This window comes from Apus apus, chromosome 5 (genome assembly GCF_020740795.1).
Source record: "Apus apus isolate bApuApu2 chromosome 5, bApuApu2.pri.cur, whole genome shotgun sequence".
In the NCBI taxonomy this organism is placed as follows: Eukaryota; Metazoa; Chordata; class Aves; order Apodiformes; family Apodidae; genus Apus; species Apus apus.
In genome coordinates, this window is record NC_067286.1 from 14,809,602 (window position 1) to 14,824,723 (window position 15,122).

Below are 15,122 nucleotides of genomic sequence, written 5' to 3' on the forward strand. Positions count from 1 at the left end.
TCCAAATGTAAAGTTATGATTTATTAAAGAAAAACAAAAATTAAAAAAAACACAGACCCTCACCCAAAGTTAACTGAGTGTACAAAAACCCCAAAGAAACAAAGAGACTGCTCTGTATATAAAATATACAGAACAACTGAAGTAGAACCATTACATAGGGAGGTAAACCAGGTACATTCTTGGAAAGCCAGCCAACTTCCTCACAGTTCTCAGCAGCTAAAGGTGTACTACATTCACACATTGCATCAAACACAGTTAAGTGCAACAGCCAGTGAGGCAGCAGCAGGCATATTTGGCTGGTAAGAGAACAGGCTCCAACATCATCTGGCTTGTGTAACCAGCACACACTGCAGGTGTCTGGCTCCTATTCTGAGTCTTACTGTAACAACATGGGGTGTTTTTAATAGAAAGTTCTGTGCTGTTTCAAACATCAAAATCTAAACCCCAAAAAAGATTTAAAGTTTTCTCTTTTAGAAGTAGTTCTGTATTAGCTTTTCCACACATATTAATGTTACCAGATAAATGCCTGCCACCAGTTGTCTCTAACTTCCTTTAGTCGAGCAACCAACCCTCCACACTAGTCTTTCTTGCAATTGAGATGGAAGTCAGACTGCACCTCTCAAAAGTCTGAAAGTTATTACTAAATCCTATTTTGATGAAAAGCATTATTTTGCAGCACAAGTGCTGCAAGACTACATAAAAATATGCTTTATAAAGAAATATTTTCTAGTCATTTCCTGACAAAAATATGAATTTTAATAAAATTCTGTTCCAATGCATGCATTTTTTGTTTAAATGACACTTATGAAAATAAAATATTGATGAGATGCCTTGGCCTTCTGCTAAAAATATAAGAATTTTATAGTGAAGAGACAAAACTAGAAGCCTAAAAAAAAACTTGTTCAAAGATGCATTAAATGCAGAAAGACTGCTGGTACAAAGCAGCGCTCTGTAAATGCTAAATAAAATCCAGATGATTTTATGAATCTTCATGTTCTAGCAGATATTTAGAAAGACTTCTGTCCTAACAGCATCCATCTAAAAACACTTACCTAAACCTTCAGCTTTAAAAAAGATTATTAAAATATGACACATGGTCTTCTTACTTCCTGAAATGTCAAAATTAATGGTTGAATTATCGAAGTTTACCTGGACTTCAGTAAAGCCTTTAACAGACACTGTCTCCTACAGCATTCTCCTGGAGACACTGGCTGCTCATGACTTGGACAGGTGTAGTCTTTGCTGTATGGCCAGGCCCAAAGAGTTGTGGCATTAGTGGAGTTAAATTCAGTTGGCAGCCAGACAAGTGGTGTTCCCCAGGGCTCAGTGTTAGGACCAGTTCTGTTTATATCTTTATCAATTATCTGGATGAGGGTATCAAGTGCACCCTCAGTAAGTTTGCAGATGACACTAAGTTGGATGGGAGTGTCGATCTGCTTGAGGGTAGGAAGGCCCTCCAGAAGGATCGGGACAGGCTGGACTAGGAGTGATTCAGCACCATACTCAGCCCTGGTGAGGCTGCACCTCACATACTGTGTTCAGTTCCAGGCCCCTCACTGCAAGAAGGACACTTTGGTACTAAAGCAGGCCCAAAGAGCAACCAAGCTGGTGAAGGATCTGGAGAACAAGTCTTATGAGGAGAATCTGAGGCAACTGGAGTTGTTTAGTCTGGAGAAAAGGAGGCTGAGGGGAGACCTTCTCACTCTACAACTGCCTGAAAGGAGGTTGTGATGTGGTGGGGATCAGTCTGTTTTCCCAAGTAGCTTCTTAACCATTAGTGCACTCATGAAAAATGTTTTCCACCCATTTTAAGACATAGCTCAATTAATGCATTTCAAATTGGCAGGATCAGTCCATATAATTTAAGAAAAAAAAGGTATGATAACAAGCACTTTTACAATAACTTGAAAAAGTCAATGTAATTTACAGGAAAATTAAACGAGTAGAGGCTTAGGTATTTCCAAGGAATGGCTTCTCATGTTTGCAAACAAAAAAATCTTATACACTGTAATTTAATACTTAGGGGCTCACATTCTTAACACTGAAGTCGTACAGACTTAAAAATAAATTCAGGAGTTTTCATCTCAGAAATCTGTAAGCCTAATTTTACTATACATACTGAGTTGTGTTGATTTAAGTCCTAGAGTTCAAAACTCATCTCCAAAAGAATATGGAAGAACTGTCAACAGTTCCCAGTCACATACCTGCCAGATGGAGACTGGCTCAAGATAACTGAACTTTTAGACAGGGAGTTCATTTATTTAAGAGTCCATTAAGTTTAAGAGGCACTTTAATATACAATCATTACAGTAAAAAAACGTTCCCAAAGTTTTCCAAGTTGTTTTCTATGCTTGCTGAGACCACAGAAACCGGTCACACCTTTCCAACATGGACTGAATCAGCGCTCTGCAATTAAAGCAAAGAGGGGAGAAAAAAGTCAAAGAGTAAAAAAAGCTAACAACAGAAAGAACAACAGAGTTTTGGTTTGCTGTTTAAAGAAAAGTTTGTCCAAAATGTGATGGTATTTCAAAAGTAGTATCATGACATCACTACACATGCCTTCTCTGAAAGGGACAGGGCAGGTCAGAGCCTGTGCAGATAGCTCCTTCAGAGAATCTCCTTCACATTTTAATGTATGATTTCCTGTTTCCTCTTATTCAGTCTTAAAATGCCTACATTGCACAATGCATAGCTCCTAGATAATAAAAAAGCTTTCAGCTCAATTTTAAATCCGAGGTAAAAATGTGAAGCATTTAACTGAGAACAAAGTTTAAAGTACCAAGATGATCCAAAATTAACACGGTGTGTACACAGATGTCTCGTTAAAATGTCATCTTACCTTTGCCTTTTCTCAGCAATTCTCAGTATCTCACAGACACCAGTAAATCTCTCGGACAACTCTAGTGTCAAGCCACACTCCTGCAGGAGAGGCAAGGCACGATTTGGGCCAATGGCCTTTGCTAGTAAGAGAGCTACATTTTCCACAGTGACACAGTCTGGGCAGCTCGGGCTGCCATTGCTGACAGCATTCCCATTCTGTGGGCCATGATGATGGAAAGCTGGGCTGTGCTTTTGTGCAAGATGCAGAAGAAACTTCCATTCTTCTATTGTCTCCGGAAGGGAACCTAGATATCAAGTTAATCAAATTTATCAAATTTGTTATATTATTTGTAAAACAAAGATTATTCTATGTCTAATATTTTAAATATATCTGTACTTAAAATGAAAGCTACCTATTCTGATTTTCTCTGGAAGATTTAAGAAAACCAAGTGTTATCAATAAGCTGATTGTGTACAGAAGTGATCTGCCTTGACTGACTGATTTAGTGGTGAACAACACACAAAGCTTCACAATAGTTCAGTATTTAAGGCTTTGGATTAAGTCAAGAGACAAGGAATTATTTTGTCTATCTTAGAAGAAAATTCCCAGTAGCTTTAAGTTCTACCATATGATACTGTGCTTTGCTTGTCATAACTTGGTGTGTGCGCGCATGTGCAGTGGGGGTAGTTTTGTGCTGTGCAGGGAGGCTAGCTGTTCCTCTATCTACAACACAAGTTTAGCTTTTACTCCCAATTGATAAATAACTCTTCATTCTTGAACTTTTAAGCATTTTCTAGCACAGCAGATTTCAGAAAGCACAGTGTGAAGATACAAGAGCGTTACATCCATTTATGTGTTGCAAGTACACTTCACTACACACAGTTAGTGCTACCAAAACATTTCAAAAATAAAAGTTCAACTAAACTTTGGACAAACTGCATCAGTATGTAAGAAGGGCAGTTCCTGCATTACAGAAATACGTTTACACAGCTTAAGACTCACTAACCATCTTCTCCATTCAACAGGCTCAAATCATCCAAATAAGCAATATTAGTAAAGGCTTCTATTCTTCTATCCAGCTCCAGACAGAGAAAAAGATATCCAGGCCAAAATCTTGAATAAAAGAGTAAAGATTTCCGGGATCAAATACTAAGTCTGAACTGAAGTAAACAATAAGTAAATACTAATTTAAATTTTAATTGACGACAGAAGCAACCGAGTTTCTTGAATACCAGAAATCATTACAGAGTGGGGACATGGGTAAACAGCCCTTAGACAAAAGGGGTACATTAATCTGGACACTCAAAATTCATCCTCAAAACAGGAAAGGCTTTAAAATAAATCCTCTCCAGGTAAGGAGCAGGTTAGTGGTTTTCATTTGTATCTTTTGGGGGTTGGAATACCAACTAACTGAGTATCAAGAATTAGCATGTTTTCTTCTTACCCATGTGATTTACAGATGTCAGCCATCTTCTCTTTTGTAACAAAATCAGCTGGGAGCTTAATTAAAAGCAGAATGAGCTGGCTGTAGCCCCAAGTAAACAAATGTGATCGTGGCCTAGAAGATGAGAAACTCAGTTTTAAAGCATTAATGGTTTTCTTCAGAACATTATGTTCTCTCTAAAAGAAAGGCAGGTATACAAAAAGAGAGAAGGAAAAACTAATGAAACACCGTGTAGACTCTGTAGAGTGGTCACTCTGAAAAGTATTACATATAAAGTTATTTAATCCTTTGGTTGGTTCTGCCAAAAGCCTGCAGACCCTTTCTGCTGCAGTCAGGACCTTGGGTGAACTCAACTCTACCTGGGATTTCCTTCCACATCCACAGTATTTGCTCTTTGTGGTGCATCATGAGAAACTGCCAAGCACAACCAATCCAGTCGTACAGATTCAGGCTGCAGAAGAGATCTAAGGAGAGATGACCTAGAAAAATACACAGAAAAATCTACCAGTTTCAAATACACCAGGTATGAAGAAGTATAGATTGTGTGCAGAAAAGAAACCCACCAGAATAATGATGTAAAATTAAATACAGAAAAAAGTGTAGAATTATTTGTGTTTCTAGAAACTGAGGGGACCACAGAAAACCATCGAGTTTGTAGGTGAACTTCCCCAGCTTTTTTTTAATGCTGTCTAACCGTGTTATACTAAACTGCAGGCACAGGAACCAAAGTAGTCAGTTCCATCAAAAATATTACTTAGAAAAACCCATTAAAACTAGCATCTAATCAAACAAAGAACCCACAGTCTGAGACACCAACTAGAACTGACATTATGAATTAGAATCTAATATGGAACACCAAGCAGGAAGATAGAGAAACAGTAAAAAAAGCCCCCACAAAACAAAACAAACCCCACAAAGCTACAAGATGAGAGCAGATGAAAAATATTCTGTATTCCCTTTACCTTTTATCCTCTGGCTTTGATTTCACCAGACTATCTAAATATGCTAAAAAGTGAGCTGGATCATTCCTGCAAAGCTGTTTAATATCAGAAGGCAAAATAGAGGGGTGGAACTTGATCAAGGGACGAAGAGCTGTTTCCCCAAATTTTTCATAAAGCCTGGAGAGAGAGGATAAAAACTATTTGCAGTACAAGACAGCAAAATTATCATTTTTTCAAAGTATCTTGCAGTTCAAGATAGTAGTACTGGAAGGTGACCACTTTACAAGATTCCAGAGATCTTCATGAAATATTAAGTGAACCAATTCCTGCTGGCAAGTTAACTACACTGAAGAAGAGGAAGAAAAGGACTTGGCTACAAACCTTTGAGCATGTACCAGTAACAGTGGACTATCATCCCAAGGCCCCAGGTCATGCAGCAGTTTCAGTATTTTCAACATATCTTCATTTTCCATTGCTAAAGCCACTGGACTGTGCCAAGTTAGTTCTGAAATAAATCAGTGCATAAATTACAAGATATGGGCAAGGTTGTTTTTTTTCTTAACACACATTGTTAAGCATAAGGACAGAAGTTATCACTACTTTCATGGAACTCCCTAGCAAACAGTAGTAATAAGTGAACAGCTCCTACTTGTTCATTTCACAGAAATCAACATCACTAATCTGCACTTACAGCAAATTACAGTTATAAAATGAAAACATTAAAGCATGGAATAATATTCTGATATATCTTACTTTTATTTAGACTTCTGAGGAAGCATTTTTCTCTCATGTGAAAAAAAGATGCCCATAGCAGAACATATGGCTTGCATGTCTGCATCAGTTTTCATATATTACAATTTGCTTCTATTAATAAAGACTTCAGCTTGGACACTGACTTCACAGAATGCAAAATTCAACACAAACCTTGGTCCAATTAGATGTGATTATTAATCTACAGGCACAAGTGCAGTTCAACTGAAGACAAACTGGGAATGCATGCACTACTGTCATTTCTAGAGCCCTCACAATGTAAATAGTGAACAGATTTCCTGAAACCTAAATGCCAGATACCAAAGCTCAAAGCAAGATTCTGTTGTGTCAAATCAATGCTAAGACTTTCATTCACTCTTTAAAGAAATGCATAAAGCAGAAGCAGAGAACAGATGAAGTTCTGTTTTCCAATAAACTTTGGTTCAGTTAGGCTAAATAGGCATCAAAAAGATCAGAAAGGATTTCTGTGGAAAAAGGAAGTCAGATGAGATCACAAGCCACTCATTTGCATGGAATAATCTATTGCATTCAATTTTGTTTCACATTAACCACATTTTTCTACATATTGAATCTTCCATTTCCAGTGCAAATACTGAAGCCTCTCCTGTAACTTCTGCCTGGTTTCTATAGACATATGATTCCAATTAAGATGATTTTGGTCTATGAAGCACATATATTTGTTTTTAAATAGATTTGGTCTGTAATCACTACCAACATGTGAACAACCATATAAATTAAAAGGTTCAGAATTCCAAAGTGAGGACAGGAATAGTCTCTCCAAGAAGCCAGCAGTTCTTGGCAAGTTAGTGTTTGGGAGAAAAACAATCAAGCAAAGAACCCAAAACTCCCACACACCAACCATGCTCCTCCCACACGACACCTGCAGAAGGAAAATTTGCAGAAACAAATGGGAGCATCTTCAAGTTTTTTTCTTTTTTTTCTCCCAAACGGTCTTACTTTCAGTTTACTAGTAATAAAATTTTTGTTAGTTACCTTTCAATCCTGCTATGTATGTTTCCCACACACTAGGACAGGTTGCATACAGGGTTATAATACACTGCTTTAGTCTTTTTAAATCCAAAAGAAAGAAGTAGGTTCGCATAAACCTACAGGCCAAGGTCCATGAAGCTGCTGGTGGCAGACCTCCGTCAGAGCTTTTCTCTGCCTCACTGCTTCCACAAGAAAATATACGCAGCTCAAAACAGAGCGTTGTCAACTCAGTGAGGTCCTTCTGAACATCTGGTTCTATGACACACGGAGGAGACACTTGAAAGTAGCAATCCACAGGTTCCTTCAAATCAGTTCTGTTTTTACACATGGTTTTGCTTATGCATGTTTCATCAGTATATTCCTTTTCAGTGCAGTCTTCCAAGATACTACACTGTTCCCTGACTGCTGGGTTTCTATCAATTGGAGCAAGTTCTAGGTTTTCCTCCAGGATGGCCCCCTCTTCATCTGCACACACACTCTTGCTTTCCTTAACAGAGGAAGCAGAAGGCTCTTTGTTGCCAAACTTTTCTTCTAGATAGATAAGCCATTCCTGTAAAACCCTTCTCATACACTGTGGTTCCAACAAAACCAAGGGATCCTGGAGTTTGGCTCTGTAGCATAAACAAGAAGTTTGTTTGACAGTTATAAGATGCCACAAGTGAAGTATTATGTATCTTTTGTGTAATTCAACATACATTCCTAAACTTGACTTACAGTTGGTTGCCATATTTTTCTGGTTTTGAGTGCATCAAACAGAGTTTAGGTTACTTAGGCTGTCTACATTTGATATTATTACATTCTGAATTCCTCAGAACTTCTTTTCAAATGGAATGTTGTTTGTTATGTGGTTTTGATTTTGGTTGTTGTTGGTTGTTTGTTTTTCAAACTATGCTTGTAGTTAGGGCAAAAGGATAATGCTAGAGTACTTAAAATAAGCTTTTAGTGGGTTTTGCTTGGTTTTAAACAGGGGAAACAAATCATTAACCAAATGAGATCCTTTTGGATTATGTTAATAGACATTTACAGCATTACATGTATGTAATGAATTAAAAAAAGTAGTTTTTTTTAAAAAAAAGATACATCATTTTTTCTACCAAAGCCCAATATATCTATACAGTAAAAAGACTTCCTGCTTACATAGCTTTTGCTGTTGCAGCCTTCAGGTCTCTCAAATGGTCCTTCTCTGGAAGTTGGCAGCTCTGTGGTTCTAACCTAGAACAACACATTAACTTCAGTCAAGTATTATCTTCAATAATTTAAGTGAAGATGTCCTCACAGATGTCCTCAAATTTGTGAGGAAACACCATGAATTCCTTTATTTAAAAAAATACAAAGCTTTCAGTTCTAGTAAGGACGAGCTCAACAGACACTATAGATGAATCGGGTATGAAGAGTGACCAGTAGTATTTTTTGTAGCCTTCTATAATGGCTTCTACTCCAACTAGAGAAAATTTCTGAAGGAACTTAATAAAACTCACTATCGTGCCACTATATGAAAGCTAGTCCAAAATAGTAATACAGCAAATCACTGGAATATGATATAACTTAGCTCTGTATTAACTGAACAATCATTAAGGAAGTTCAATGTTTTACAACTACCATTATTAAAAATAAAAAAAAGTTTTTAGGGACATATAAGTGTTTGCTCCTCACTCAGAAAGAACAGGAAATTAACTGTTGGACTTGCGTCCGTAACTATAAGGAGCATCATAGATCAGCAACTCTCAGGCAATGTGATACCCTACATTCTTGCTCTTCAGCTATTACAGCACTGTGGAGGCTGCATGCTCCACCACCCAGAAGGGTTCACGGTCTCATCAGCTTCTAGGAAAGGAGTCAGGGAGAAGCAGTGATACCCACTATAGTAATGAAGGGAGCTGGAAAAACCTAACACCTACTTAAATTAGTAGTTTTTGCTTTAGGCCTCTATCCTCAGAATCCAATGAAATTGCTAAGAAAATGTGATTTTGCACTCACTCTCTCTCTTCCTGGGGAGGTGCTGCCAGATTAACAGTCAACTCCTGCAGCTGCCCGTCATCCTTTGCTTCTTGCCTCACTCTAGCATCAGGACTTATATGAAGTGTGCCAATCTTTTCAGTAGTTTTGCGTACAAAGCTTGAAACACTAGGAGTCAGAAGTTGAAACATTGAAAACTGAAAGTTAAAAACCAAACCAATCAAGCACTTTCTTTCCAGCCAAACCAGGAATTCAGAAAACTTCATAATCTAAAGAAATCTTGAGTAAAGGACAAGCGCAGCGATGACCAACAAGAACAAAACTCACTAAGAAGCTTCTCAGAATAGATACGTCGCTCATGGTCCCCATCTCCAGCACAGAATAAAAACCTGAAGTATTTAAGACTGGGGGCTTTTTTGCTGCTGGAGAAACAGGATCACAACTAACATTAGTGCATAGATTTTTGAGATGTATTCGTAAGCTGCATTGCATTTTAAAGCTTATAAACAGAAAGCATTATTAAGAAGTATTGTCCCTCTTGGTAATTAACAGCAGTTCCTCGTATCTTCATTAGAGTCAAGATGGAAACTTTAAATTGTCTAGCTAATTGGACTGCATCTCCAGTGTTTCAGTTCAGATGTTATATTGTTGCAGAACAGAGTATGAACTAAACCAGACATTGCTACAAATTCAGAGGACAGAAAAGGGAAAGATGTAATGGAGGAGTGAACCTGCTGCAAGTTTTACCTTTCTTTGACAGCTTGGAGAGAGACGAGAGGAGATGGGGAACGAAATGACAAAGGAATACTGAATGGGAGAAATGTCTCATTCCGGTCAGCCTCAACCGTCACAGATGCATGAGATACATTGTCTAACAAATGGAATTGAAATAAAGAGTCATGAAACAGTGGCCTAGCAAAAAAGGAACAGTGAAACAAATTGCATATCCCTGTTTCATTAACGGATAACCCACATGGGATATTCTCATACTTAATATTCAAGAATGTGGGGAATCATAAAAGTGCTATTGGGTATCAAGGGCCATTTCATTACTGACTTTAAACCTGGTAGATTTGTTTTCCTAATAGTCTTTTGGCTCTATAACAAGGCAAACGATGATCAACAACTAACAGTTCTAACAGTTGACTTACAGTCTATTTAGGGGATAAAATCTTGATTTAGGCCACTGACAGTTATTTAAACACCTAGGAAAATTAAGTATTGTGGCATACAAACAATTCACTTTGCATGATTTCCTAAAACCTAAATCACATATGACCAGAGATGCGTAAGCCGTGAGTAAGGTATAAATCACCCCCCCTCTATTGTGAGCAGACTCCAAAATATAAATGAAGTCAGCTCTCTGACTTTTGGTAAGAATCACAGGAAATACATAATTAATTACTACTTCCTTTCCACTCTTCTATCCCTAACAGTATCTACAATGTGTTTTGATCAATCATTTCCTGGTCCAAACACACACTGTATCTTTAAGTGATACAAGTAATAAAAAAAGGATCCTTTTAAGTAAGGATGACACTGCATTTTGCAACAGTCAGCACTGTCTGCACTGTTGAGAGAAGATGCCATGTTGTTACAGAAATTCTACTACCGGAATGCACAATCTCTCTACATAGTTCCTGAAGGTCACAACTGATTTTTAAGATTGCTTGCAAATAAGGCTGCTTTTGTTCATCATGAAGATTAGAATCCTAAAAACTTACACAACATCTTACGTAAATGTGAGCAGGAAAACAGTAAGTCCATTTCTCTTAAATACCAAGTTAAGCACACGTGCTTCAAGAAGCATCTAGAACTTCTCTACTGTGAAATAATCAAAAAAACTATTATCTCTTGTTGAACAAATAGAATTGTTCTATCTTCTGTCATTCAAAAAACCACCCTCCTTCATTTTAGAGTTTTAATATTAGAAATGATACACTTCCTTCCAAGTTTTCTTACCTTTTATTTTTATAGTGATGTAGGTAAAGAGGCAAATGTAAACATAATGCTACAAACAAACAGCACATAGCTTTGTCAGCAGGACAGTGCTACTGATGAGTAGGGGAGTAAATGCTAATTTCCGTACTCTCCCTCCTCATTATGAGTTTCCCCCAACAAAGCACCCAAATTCTCTCCATCCTCAACCAGCATCTCTGCAAAAGCTAACATGCAGGGTTTTTCAAGGAAAATATTTCTACCACACCTGGAACTAAGCCCGCTCCTCATCATCCCCTCCTAGTTCCAATCAGAGTAGAGAACAAGACCCATTATTGTCTCACCCTGGCTTTCATCCAGTGACAAGTATTTGTTAGGAAATAAAAAGCTCTCTGGATAGTCTAATAACAATTCTATCATCCCCATGCTAATGTATACACATCTAAGAGATAATCCTCTTTACATACGGAACCCTGCAAGACAGTTCAGAACACTTATTCTGAGCCTACTGTTTTCCCTGAAGAAATACAAAGCCAAAGTCAATATCAAGAAACTTTCCTGGAACTAATATTATTGGAAGGCTAGTGTCAACAAACATCTCATTTGAACTTCCATTAGCACTGACATAGTCAGCTGTGATAATCTTGACATTAATGCTGAATTGCATGGGGCAGGAGGATGGGGGGGAGCAGAAATCTGAGCAAAGTCCTAGCCTGGCAAAAGTCCTCTGGACCTTGTGTTTTGTTTCTCTGCGTTGTGTTTGTTTTTAAGCTTGGATTTCTGTGGAGTGAGCATTTCACCCCAATGTTTCTAGAAGGCAGGGTGACTGTTCCCATTGATCAAATTAGAGGATTTAATCATGGATAACTTGATAGTGGAAAATAAGAGCACAGAGCCAACCCAATCCAGTTATTGTAGAATAAATAAAAATTCCATCTGAGTAAAATATATTAATTAAGAAATATTACCAAGCTCTCCTTGCTCATCTTCCTGGTGTGCAGGAAATTCTTTAAGTCTCTCATCTTCTGAGAATGTTTGACTGTGGAGAGAACATGAATCTTCATCTGACTGGCTGCCTCTTCGACTTATAACACGATATATCCCAGAGTCTAAGACACTGAAGCTTTCCTGGGAGAAAAGGGAAAGGAGTTTGATGTGCAAGTTCTACATCCTTATAGAGCTCCAACCACCATAGCCACAGAACCTCACAGCACTTCAGAATTCACTGTTTGGAAAAGCCCTTAATAACAGCATATTTTTGACATATCCAAACCAAAAAGGTACACACATGCCAATAAGCATGCAGGCCACTGACTTGATAAAAAATGTACATGCTGCAATTGCTTTTTGGAAAGCAGCCTGCAGAACTGGTGTACTTAGTACGTATCAGTCTTTGTCCACAACTCAATCATTAGACACAAAACAGTATGTAAAAAAGGCAGACGTCCAAGAATTTAAAGAATGCAAATAGTAGTATTTCATACCTCGTTACTGCACCTCATTTTAGAAAGCAGCATTATCAGCTACAGTAGACATGGTAAAAATCAAAGCCTCATCTTCAAAGCAAGCAAGGAGCTGATTTTAAGCCATAAAGATAGAATGTTTAGGGGAGATTTTTGGCACTACCAATACACTTACATGAGAGGAAATACTGCTCCTTCTACTACTGCATGCAGAATCTAGAGGCTCCAACTTTGAAATTAGTTCTTCCAGCTGAGTAATAAGATCTTGTTGGGTTGAGGCATCCAGCTGAGACTTCAGATGCTCCACCTTGTCTAGAGGCAAATTTTTTCTTGCCTAAAAGTACACAGTGACATGGAAACATTATTCTTTCTAAAGCACGTGTGAACAGCAGAAGGTACCATATGTGCAGGCTAATTTTCATCCCGAAAGTACGCTAAGAAGACTTTTTTAAAACTCCAAGAATATGAATCTCAGAAACCCACAGAACTTCATGGAAGAGGAGGTCAGGAAGTTGCATTGCACATTTACACAGATGTATTTACTTACCCTGGAAGAAATGATTGAATTTTGGAAGAGACAACAGACCCTAGCAGCAAGTGTCCAGAACCCTCTTCTTATCAGACGCTCTACACAGCGGTCTGCCAGCAGCAGGGAGAGGTGCACAACTTTTCCATTTGTATGCAGACAGAACAACTCATTTTTGTAAATAGCAATATCCTGAATATCTGCAAAACCAGATGCACAAAAGCGTCTAAAGGACTGAAATGGTTAATCATAATTTCTTTCTGTTCTTGAAAGAAGGTGAAAACCTATTGCCCATCTCACTGAAAAATGCGTGCAAAAGCCTAATAGACTGTAGCACAAGTGGCATGGAGAAAACAAACACTGAAGAGGGCTAAGCTAGCATCTAACTACTAAAAAGCACAAACTATCAAAACTTTCCGGAGTTGCATTTCTAAAAAGCATCCAAAAGGTACACTGAAGTTACTGAAAAGTTTCTTTCTCCTCTGAAGGGGGATGGAAAACTAAAGAGTGGTAAAGATGAGAAATAAATCATTATTAGCCTTGAAACTGAAGGAAAGTATCTGCTATTAGAAAAACTGGCCTTTCAGTAGTTTTCAAATTAAACAGTTACACTTTGTGCAAACACTCCATGAAAGGCATTGGAAACTTAACACCAAAACAGTGGGAGAAGGGGAAGGAGAAGACTGACAATGACTAACCATTCTAGAACTATGCCTAAACCATACACACAAAACTGTTTATGAGGCATCACTCAACTGCGAAATAAGTACATTCCCCGGCTTCAATTTAGACAGGTGTTAGAAAGAACAGGTTTTAAGCTTTCAGTTGCCAGATTATCCTTCACAGAACACCTGTCAAGAAAACTGAATAAACAGAAATAAGGAGAAGATAACTCTATGTTTTACCTCACTAATACTGCAGGTGATTACCTCTCACTATTCAACTACTACAAAGATAAGATTCATAGTCTACCTTTTACTTCACTCCAGAGTAAGACTTGAACACTTTGGGGAAGAAAAATATAAATGCCTCTTTCTGTCCAGGTCATCACATAGTGCTCACTGCAAGCAAAGCAGACAGTTAACAGTGCAACAGTTAACTGTGGTAGTCACTGTAAAATATACAGGGATGGCATTGGCTTAAATACAGCAAGCAAGAAGTGAGTTGTTTGCATGCTACTTGGAAAATACTTCTGCAAAAAGATGAAGTTGATAATATAAATATACTAATAATATAAATTAGGAGTATAGCCAACATTTTTATTTTTAACCCTACTTTACCAACAGAAAGCTATGATGACATATACTCACGTCAAATACAGTAGCTTAGGGAAAGATAAAGATTGTGGAGAGCAGCTGCAACTAGTATAATGAGGATCCAGCCTGTAAAGTAAAATTAGTATCTATTACAAGCATAACTACAAGTATCACTTCCTTAATATAATATTCTTAACCCTGGAAATACAAGGCTGGCTGAAATAAATCCAGCCTTTTGACAGCAGCATTCATTGCAGTAGTCACACAGACATACCTGCAGAATCAAAGTTTGACATTTTTGATAACTCAGATACTGGTTCCCGTTATGAGAAGAGAACGCATTAAGATAACAGCTAGGACTGATGCTTGACTGCACCAGGACATTATTTAATCTTCTCAGTATTAAGGCAGTTATTTTCAGTTAGTTTAGAAGTCTCAAGCAAGTTGATCACCGATAACACTCATGCATCTACCTGAGAGTAACAACAGGGAGAGGTGGTGATGAGAGCAGCTGCTTGAACTGGTGTGTGCTTTGCACTTCCCCATCAAAGTTCACTTCCCACATCCTTGAGCCAGGTCGAGCACAATATATTAAAGGCTGCTGATTACCACTGTTTTTTCCAGCAGGGAAGAAACATGCTCCAAATTCTCCATCTCTCTCTTTGTTACCAATTTTCCAGAACTTCTCCCTAATGAAAAAAAACAAAGGTACTTGTTAAGGCAGCATTAATAAAGGCTCTAATTAATTTTACGTTGCTGTTGAAGAATAAATACTAAATCCTAGATGCTGAATTTGTTTTGGTGTTTATAAAAATTTGTAATTAATATTATGAAATTTATAGAAGACAGGGTGCAGAAATATTTATTAGTTTAAATGAATGCTCACATAATTAAGGTGATTTTTGTTTTTGTTTTTTTTCAGGAGAACCAGTTGGTCAACCTGGTGATGGGAAGGTGGTGATGCAAATGATCCCAGAAACCATTTCCAATCACATGCAAGATGGGGATTATGAATA

The 15,122-nt window shown here is 37.8% G+C and overlaps 2 protein-coding genes across 6 annotated transcripts in view; one reads left to right on the plus strand and one right to left on the minus strand.

The window, feature by feature from the left end:
• Positions 1-15,122, plus strand: part of TMEM86A (transmembrane protein 86A) — a 526,280-nt gene that overhangs the window by 322,204 nt on the left and 188,954 nt on the right. The window lies entirely within an intron of this gene.
• HPS5 (HPS5 biogenesis of lysosomal organelles complex 2 subunit 2) overlaps positions 1-15,122 on the minus strand; it is a 25,680-nt gene continuing 10,558 nt past the window's right edge. For all 4 annotated transcript variants that reach the window (XM_051622250.1, XM_051622249.1, XM_051622248.1 and 1 more), the window contains 17 exons: positions 14,580-14,795; positions 14,161-14,232; positions 13,823-13,911; positions 12,872-13,050; positions 12,500-12,658; positions 11,830-11,989; positions 9,671-9,794; positions 8,945-9,091; positions 8,105-8,179; positions 6,971-7,578; positions 5,588-5,711; positions 5,228-5,383; positions 4,625-4,744; positions 4,266-4,379; positions 3,828-3,934; positions 2,840-3,125; positions 1-2,406 (listed from right to left, as the gene is read on the minus strand). In XM_051622250.1, the coding sequence (XP_051478210.1) occupies positions 2,346-2,406; positions 2,840-3,125; positions 3,828-3,934; positions 4,266-4,379; positions 4,625-4,744; positions 5,228-5,383; positions 5,588-5,711; positions 6,971-7,578; positions 8,105-8,179; positions 8,945-9,091; positions 9,671-9,794; positions 11,830-11,989; positions 12,500-12,658; positions 12,872-13,050; positions 13,823-13,911; positions 14,161-14,232; positions 14,580-14,795 (2,797 nt within the window). In that variant the 3' untranslated portion in view covers positions 1-2,345. The remainder of the gene's footprint in view (positions 2,407-2,839; positions 3,126-3,827; positions 3,935-4,265; positions 4,380-4,624; positions 4,745-5,227; positions 5,384-5,587; positions 5,712-6,970; positions 7,579-8,104; positions 8,180-8,944; positions 9,092-9,670; positions 9,795-11,829; positions 11,990-12,499; positions 12,659-12,871; positions 13,051-13,822; positions 13,912-14,160; positions 14,233-14,579; positions 14,796-15,122) is intronic.